This window comes from Lycium ferocissimum, chromosome 1, assembly GCF_029784015.1.
Source record: "Lycium ferocissimum isolate CSIRO_LF1 chromosome 1, AGI_CSIRO_Lferr_CH_V1, whole genome shotgun sequence".
Classification (NCBI taxonomy): domain Eukaryota; kingdom Viridiplantae; phylum Streptophyta; class Magnoliopsida; order Solanales; family Solanaceae; genus Lycium; species Lycium ferocissimum.
Genome location: NC_081342.1, coordinates 15,357,087 through 15,366,151, shown reverse-complemented (window position 1 = coordinate 15,366,151; position 9,065 = coordinate 15,357,087). Strand labels below are relative to the sequence as shown.

Here is a 9,065-nt window from a genome sequence, read left to right as displayed (position 1 = left end):
TAGACTTAGTCGAATGTCCGATAACAATTTTCTTAAATGAATATTTATTGAAATTGTCGATAACAATTTTCAACGGACGAAGATTTGTTGAAATAAATAGCCGGTTGCAGGCAGGGGCGGACCTATTTGTAGTTTAGTGGTGCTCCAGCATCCGTTAAATCCAACGTAGACTAGATATAGTTATATAAGAAATATTTGAAATTTGGGTATAAATGTTAAAAAAGCACCATGAAAACTAATAAGATGTTGGGTGCTTTGGTTTCCAAGTGGAACCTAAAGGCTTGGGCAACGGGGGACTTGTGTTCGAACCTGCTGGTCAGCATTTCAATTTTATTAATGATTTAGTTGCACCTACGACCCTTAAATTCGGGATCATCCTTGATTGCGGGAGTAGTAGTACATAGGCGATCAAGTTGTGACTCCGTTGGAAGTGTTGTGACACATTCCGAGAATGTACTTTTGGCGAAATTTCCATCGGTTAATTCCTGAAATATCTGTCAAGAATTTAGTTACATAAATGAATTAATTATTATTCAGTTTAAAAAGCGATGAAGAAATAGTTAGTTCCCAATTTTTTTATTTTTTTTTGTGAAAATGTAATAAATTGGTTCATTAGAAAAAGTTTATATCTAGCATGTATTTTGAAATAACTTGCGACTGTGAGATATAATTTTCTTTCAATCATATGACATAACAAAGAGTGCTTGGTTGATCAAAATATTTTAAACAATATTTTCTCTAAGAAAACAAGCTTCTTACGAATGAGAAAAATGAATTCTCTAATGAAAGTAGGAAAAACAAGTTTCAAAAGTGATATTCCAATACAAAAAGCTCTCTCTCTCCATGAAGCCGGCGTACGTTAGCTAACTAACGCCGGTGAGGAATCCATGGCAAGAGGACGCGGCAAAAGCAATACTACAGGAAAAGCAGAGGTCCGAGGTCGGGGAAGGCCTCGGAAAGTACCACTAGCAACGTTTATGAGCTCAGAAGGAGACACAGCTAATCAACCATCGACGGCGTATGACCAAATCCACTCGCCGCCCAACGGATATCGTGTCGAGATAGGGACGAGCGTCGAGTTGATATGAAACATGTTGTTGCAATGAAATCACAAGAGAGCCCGGATCCGGTGGAGGGCCGACCACGGAGGCCCCTTTCTGATACCAATTTTAGACCAAGGAAAAGGTAAGGGCGACTCTAAGTTATAAATTACGGGAAAGGGTAAGCAGACAGAGAACACATGGGTCAACTTGTTTGCCAAGAACAGATCTGTAGAAAATGGGTTAAATTTGATGTACAACCCCCCCCCCCCCCCAGATTGTTAATGGCCAGATTGTGGTGAAACTAGAGAAAGAAGAAGTGGATAGGGAGACTGAGAAATGAAAATGTGCTCTCATTGTGTATACCATAGGCAAGTGTCCAGGATACACCACTATGACTAGATTCATTGCTCAGAATTGGAATAACATTGCTGATCCGGATGTGTTCTGACACGAGGATGGGTACTTCATTGTTAAATTCCAGTCACTAGAAGATTTGCGTACAATCCTCTATGCAGGCCCTTACACTCTAAACTATAGACCGCTCATCCTAAAAGCTTGGACACCCGATTTCGATTTCACTGAGGAATTTCCTACTAAAATCCCTCTTTGGGTAAAGCTACCCCACTTGCTTATGAATTGTTGGGAAAGGAATTCCCTTAGTAGAATTGCTAGTTCCATCGGGGCACCCATATTTGCGGATGAATGCACGGAACAAACAATGGTATCGTTTGCTCGAATGCTCATCGAAATAAATATTACCAAGCCATTGCCTGATGAGATCAAGGTGCTTAACCCTAATGGTAGATTATTTACTCAGCCTGTAACCTATGATTGGAGGCCAATGTACTATGAGAAGTGTCAAACTATTGGACACAAATGTGCACCAATGCCAAATCCTATGCCTCCAGCTAGGCACGGAGGAGCTCGTATTGTTATTGTCTCCAGGACCGGCCTACTGTCAACCACGATGCAACCGGAGATGCAAATGGAGGTGGTGCAAAACTGTACAACCCGGTGTGAACACCAACGAGAAAGCAAGCAAGGCCGAACTGGATATGAGCGACACCGGAAATTAACATAGGAGATGTCGAGTAAAGTCTGTGCAACAACAAACTGATGCCATAGTACAGGGGCAGGAGTGTTCTCAGAGGCTAGTGAATGCTAGTCCAGTGCTAAACATGACTAATTTTCCTCAACTGAGTTCAACTAAAAGGTCCACAGGGTATGGAAAGCGTAAAGGAGAAGAGGGAACAAACTTACCCACGATAAGAGGAAACCTTTATCTCAATGACTTGGTTGTTTTGGAAGGGGGGTGAATAAGCGTTACAAGCAGAAAGAAGTAAGGAAAATATTAACGAATAAACACATCAAGCTTGCTGGTTTGATAGAAACAAGGGTGAGGCAACACAATGCACAAAGAATACTACAAGTTAGTGCTCCAGGATGGGGACATATTGATAATTATAGGCACGCTAACAATGGAAGGGTGTGGCTGATTTGGGATTCCACTCACTTTACAGTGATGACTCTCAGAGTAGAAGACCAATTAATACACTGTTTGGTCACCAATGGGGATGATATTACATGTCGCCTGACAGTTATCTATGGATACAACTCAATCGAACAAAGAAAATCCCTATGGGGGTACCTAAAAGATCTAGTACAAGGAATTGACAGCCCTTGGCTGATCTGCAGGGATTTTAATGCTCTCATTTACCCACAAGATAGACTTAGTAGCAATCCTGTCCAATATGCTGAGATAAGAGACTTTGGCGAATGTTTGCAAGACCTGCACCTAAACGAAGTGGCCTGGAGGAGAGACTATTATACATGGAATAACAAGCAGTACGGTGAGGATCGGGTGTGTAGTAGATTGGATAGAGCACTAGGAAATCATGAGTGGATGATGACCTAGGGGCAAGTGGTGCTAGAGTACGACCTACCTAATGTATCAGATCATTCTCCCATGACCATGACTTTAGCAATATGCAAAGAGCTATCAAAGTGCCATTCAGATTCTTCAACATATGGGATGATCATAGCCATTTCCAAGATATTGTTAATGTAGTCTGGACAAAGCATTTATCCAACAATCGAATGGAGGATATTTGGCTGAAGCTTAAAACATTAAAACTTGAGTTGAAGAAGTTGAACAGCGAGGAGTTCAAGTATGTTGGGCAACGTATAGAGCAAGCGAGATCCTCACTGGCCGAAATTCAGGTGCAGCTAAGAAGGCAGTGGTCTGCTGCATTGCAAGATCAAGAAAAGGAAATCATTCTTAAGTTAGAAAAGTGGTCTAGCATAGAGGAAAGTGCAACCCGACAAAAATCAAGAGCAAAGTGGATCAAGCTAGGAGACGCAAATACAAAATATTTTTCTGCAGTGCTAAAAGAAAGAACTCAAAGAAAACAAATTTCCACTCTTACATCCCTGACTGGTTCTGTGTTGAAAACACTTGACGAAATCAAGAAGGAAATCATAGCTTTCTATAAGGGACTAATGGGATCCTCTACTACTAAGCTACCAGCAGTGAACAGTATGTTCATGAAGAAAGGACTAGTTTTGACACACCAACAACGAGTACAATTATGCGAACCTGTTACAGAGGCAGAGGTGGTGGAGAGTCTTAAGGCCATAGGGGACGACAAGGCCCCAGGCGTCGATGGCTATAATGCAGTGTTCTTCAAAAAAACTTGGCATATCATCAAGCTGGACCTAGTAGCTGCTGTACTGGATTTCTTCACCACTGGTAAACTCTACAAACCTATAAACTGTACAGCCATTACCTTGATCCCTAAGAATGTAAATCCTGCCACAATAAGAGAGTACAGACCCATTGCGTGTTGTACTATTTTGTACAAACTTATATAAAAGATTCTGGCCAATAGAATGCAAAAGATCATGACGAGTGTGGTTTGCGAAGCCCAAGCTGGGTTCATCCCTGGAAGAAAGATCGGGGACAATATCATCATAGCACACGAACTTGTTAAAGGTTACAGTAGACGGAACATATCTCCCCGATGTATGATAAAAATTAATCTTCAAAAAGCATACGACTCCATTGAGTGGATCTACTTGGAACAGGTAATGACTGAAATGGGGTTTCCTACGACCTACACTCAATGGGCAATAGAGTGCATTAAAACTGTAAGCTACAGTATTCAGATAAATGGAGAGCCCACCATGCCTTTTGATGCTGGCCGAGGATTACGGCAAGGTGACCCTATGTCACCTTTCCTTTTTGCAATTGGCATGGAATACCTTAGTAGAATATTAAATGCTCTTAAAGAGGTTAGGGAGTTCCATTTCCACCCAAGGTGTGCTAAGCTCGGCCTAAGTCATCTATGCTTTGCCGACGACTTGCTTTTGTTCTCTAGGGGTGATTTAGCTTCAGTAACTGTCTTACAAGCCTGCTTTGCTAAGTTTTCTCAGTCATCAGGTTTGCAAGCTAATCACAGGAAGAGTTCAGTGTATTTCGGAGGAGTCTCACAAGCTGTCCAAGAGAGTATACTACATAAGTTGGGGTATTCGTGCGGGGAATTACCTTTCAGATACTTAGGGATTCCCCTTGCTTCTCAGAAAATATCCCTTATTCAATGGCAGCCCCTTATAACAAAAATTACTGCGAAAATCTCATCTTGGACAGCTAGGAAGCTATCGTACGCAGACAGAGCTTAACTCATAAAATCAGTCCTTTTTGGTATTCAAGCATTTTGGGCCCAGATCTATATCCTTCCTACAAAGGTCTTGAAAATCATTGAAGCGCCTTATTATGGTCGGCGAGCACTATAACAAAAAAAGCCTTAGTAGCATGGGATAATGTGTGCACCCCTAAAGTGTCGGGGGACTGAACCTCGCCAATATGTATATACGGAATAGGGCAGCTATTGCCAAACATTGGTGGGATATTGCTATGAAAGATGTGGATTCGGTGGATACATTAACTTACACTATATTAAGCAATGCCCGTGGACGTGTACGGTGCCCAAGCAAGCCAGCTAGATGGTGCGCATGTTCGAGCACGACCTTTAGTTGCCAACATTCAAATCCAGCCTACAGGTAAAAGTGTAATTAGACAGATCTATTATCAAGCACTTGTAAAAAATGCCATCAGGTGTATCATGTACAAAAACACTGCAAGGCCCAAAGCAGCGTTTACTATGTGGCTGCACCTCCTGGACAAATTATTAACTGCAGAAATGCTAAGTAAATGGAGCATAGAAGTGAATAAGCAATGCTGTTTATGCCAGGAAAATGACGAAACAAGAGAACACCTCTTTGTTCAATGTGAGTTCGCTAGACAGGTATGGACAAGAGTGGGACAATGGATGCATATACAACAGTTTTCTCCTTCCAACTGGACTCGCCACGAGCAGTGGCTTATAACTAAGTCCAAAGGTAAGTCGTAAAATGCACAAGTGTTTAAAATGGTGAGCACCGAAGTTACGTATGCCATATGGATGGAGAGGAACTCGAGGTTGTTTGAGAAACAAAGCAGGTCTTGGGAAGCAATAGCGAGAGAGATAGTATATGTTGCTTGTGTTAGAGCTAATCCTAGAATACTTGATGTAGTTCATAACTTTATATTCTAGATAGAGAATTTGTGATACGCGGTGAGAAGATAAACTTCTTTGAGTGTAGCGCTCTTTTGTAATTATATACTTTGGTGATTAATAAAGTTCCTAATTACAAAAAAAAAAGAAAGTGATATTCCAAGTTCATTGTCTCATTTCCATCCACCACCACCCGCCCCCCCGCCACCCCTGAACCCCCATTCCCCACCCTATCGCATCCCGTAGTATTTTTTTAGATTATATATAAATGTTCTTGGGATAATATTCTCTTGCTTACTACTCCTTTCGTCTATTTTACTCAACATGTATAGTAAAAATAGTTGTCCATTTTTACTTGTCCAGTTTAGAAACCCAATAGATAATTTACCATTCCATACCCTTTTACCATCGTTAGTATTAATTATTGTGTTGGAAACTTCAAAGAATTCTTAGTGGTTGCACAACTTTTAGCTCCCGTTTGGCCATATATTTGAGGGCATATTTTGAATATTTGTTTTCAAATCTTTGTTTGGCCCTAAATTTTGACAAATTTTGAAAACAAATCTTCAAATTCCCAAATTCTAGCTCAAACCTATTTTTGGGCCAAGTTCTATGTTTTAGCCTTTTCAAAACTTTTAAAAACTACCCCAAACTTTTGTATTTTACAAAAAAAATCTATTTATGACCCAATTAAATGTATCTACCAATGTTTTAAAAGGCGAGGGCGTAAGGGCGGGGCGTTTTACGTACGCCTCGGTGAGGCGTAAGCCCGGGGCACGGGCGTAAGCCCCGTGGGGTTTTAATTTTAGTATTTTATAAAATGATATAATTATAATAAATACTTTTAAATAGGTGAAATAGCGCAAAAAATTGAAGAAAACTATAAATAAGTGATATATATATATATATATATATATATATATATATATATATATATATATATATATATATATTTATCCACCTCACAAAAAAACTAATTAGAACAATCTATTATACGCTACTTACAAGTACAAGTGGTCTATCGTTACTTTTTTGAGATAGTAGAAGACAAGATAAATAATTGAAAAAAAATATATATTAGGCATTCTAGCAATAAAAAAAGGTCTTGACTTTTAAATTTAATACTTCAGTTCCTTTTTAAAATATTTGAGTAATTACATGTTGACTTTTGAGAATTTGGGCATTATATTAAGGACTTATTTAACAAATTTCGTTTTAGTTTGAAGAAGTTTTCTGGGCTTACGCCCCAACACGCCCCAACAAAAAAAACTCGCCCCAAACGCCCGAGCATACGCCCCGAATTGCTGGGCGTACGCCTTTGTGGACTTTCGCCCCGACCCATCGCCCCGGGGCATTTTTGGTACGCCCCGCCCCAGGGCTAGCCCCAAAAACGCCTTTTAAAACACTGGTATCTACCATGTTCCTCTATTAAAGCTATCCACTATGTTTCCAATAAAGCGATTAAAAGGTTCTTACATAAAGTGAAGATTGTTCGTACAATGTGGGAAAATTATATTAAAGAATAGCTAGTTACTACCGTTATTTTTTTTTTCTTGCATGGATGGATCTTTGTATTGTAATTTGAATTGTAATAACTAGTAAGCGTGTTATTAAGAATCGTTACTAAAATATCATGTTGTGCATAATTTAAGATTAACAAGTATGTATATTTTGTATGGTTGGGTATTCTTGATAGTTAGAACTTATGGGTATAAGTAACGTTTTATGTTTTCCAAAACAAAAAGTGAAATATGTTTTGAAAAATTATGGCCAAACACATTTTCAAAACTTGAAAAACTTCACCCAAATCAAGTTTTTCAATTTTTTTGTTGGGAATCTATGGCCAAATGCTAGCTTAAAGTATACTGATTTCAATCATTAAGTTATTTACCAATATTCGGGGTAATATAGTAATTTTCTTTTAACTCCTTAATAGGCATGCCAAATCAACACATGACAAGTAAAAATAGATCGAGAAAATAGAAAATAAGTAAGAAACTCACATATTTTTTAGAAAATCATTTTTCTTCGTGCCAAACACTCCCAAAGATTCTTTTGTTTTGATTGGGAAAAAATGAAAAAAAAGAAAGAGAAAAGACATCATTTAACCCCTAAACTTGGCACGAAAACTCACTTTAACAACTAAACTTAAGTTGTATTTATATACCCCCCTTAACAACTTTCATTTCAATTATTTTCCATCCTAAAAAAATAATACCACTCTCACAAGGTGAGGTGTATTACACTTTCCGCCACATCATTGCCACATCGTTGCCATGTCAAAAATTACCAACACTTCATTTTTTATTTTTCTTTTATTATTTTGTCTCTTTCTCTTTCTTCTTCTTCTCCCTTTCTCTTTCTTCTTCTTTCTCTCTCATCCTCACCCTACTTTAGCAACCAACGCTTGCTAACTGCCGCCGCCGCAAAAAAAAAAAATTATTATTATCAGTCCAAATTGGACAAACTGCCCTTCAAAAAAAAAAATCATCACCATCATCTTTAACTCACACCCACCACCACCACTATCATCTCCCCACCAAATTTCATCCAATTTCTTCTCAAATTAGTCCCACTTATACTCAGATTCGTCCAAATTGATTGTTTTGGTTGTTATTGTGGGCCATTATTAGTTTGGACGAACTGACTCTTAAAAGAAAAAAAAATCACCACCGCCATCTTTAACCCACACCCACAACCACCGCCAACAAATTTCATCCAACTCCTTCTCAAATTAGTCTCACTTATACTCAAATTCGTCCAAATTGGTTGTTTTGGTTGTTATTGTTAGCCATTATGATTATTATTAGCAAACGCATTTCTTCCATAACCATTATTCCATAACTTTATTTTTGAAGAAAACAAAAATCAAAATCGAAACCAAAAATGGTGAAAATGAAATGAAAAGATTGATGAGAATATAGAGAAAAAGAGGGATTTGTGGGGCGGAGCTGTGGTGGGGGCGGGGTTGTGGGGTGAAAAAAGAAGAAGAAGGTGGTGGGGGCAGGGCTGTGGGGTGAAGAAGAAAGTGGTGGGGCGGGGCTGTGGGGCGTGGCAACGGGGGTGAGGGGCAGGGGTTGTGAAGAATGGGGAAGAAGGATAGGATGAAGAAGGATGTTGAAATTATGGGGCCCATCTTTTTTTTATTTTATTTTATTTTTTAATTGTATTATTATTTTTATTTTATTTTTTAATTGTATAATAATATATATATATATCAGCGGGTTCACTTTTGGTGTTGTTTACTCTCTTAATTTTTTTTTTTTTGCCACGTCAGTATTTGGGATGGAAAATAATTGAAATGAAAATTGTTAAGGGGGTATATAAATACAACTTAAGTTTAGTTATTAAAGTGAGTTTTCGTGCCAAATTTAGGGATTAAATGATGTCTTTTCTCAAAAAAAAAAAAAGAAAAAAAAAATGTTAACGTTACTGTTGAGTAATCACAACTCATAAGTATCCCGTTTCA

General features: G+C 38.5%; 1 protein-coding gene across 1 annotated transcript; it reads left to right on the top strand.

Annotated features, from left to right (window-relative positions):
• Positions 1 to 1,761: 1,761 nt before the first annotated feature.
• Positions 1,762 to 2,958, top strand: LOC132062428 (uncharacterized). The gene is made up of 3 exons (XM_059455004.1): positions 1,762 to 2,034; positions 2,174 to 2,265; positions 2,352 to 2,958. The coding sequence occupies exons 1-3, from the start codon at positions 1,762 to 1,764 to the stop codon at positions 2,956 to 2,958; spliced, it is 972 nt and encodes a 323-aa protein (XP_059310987.1).
• Positions 2,959 to 9,065: the final 6,107 nt, after the last annotated feature.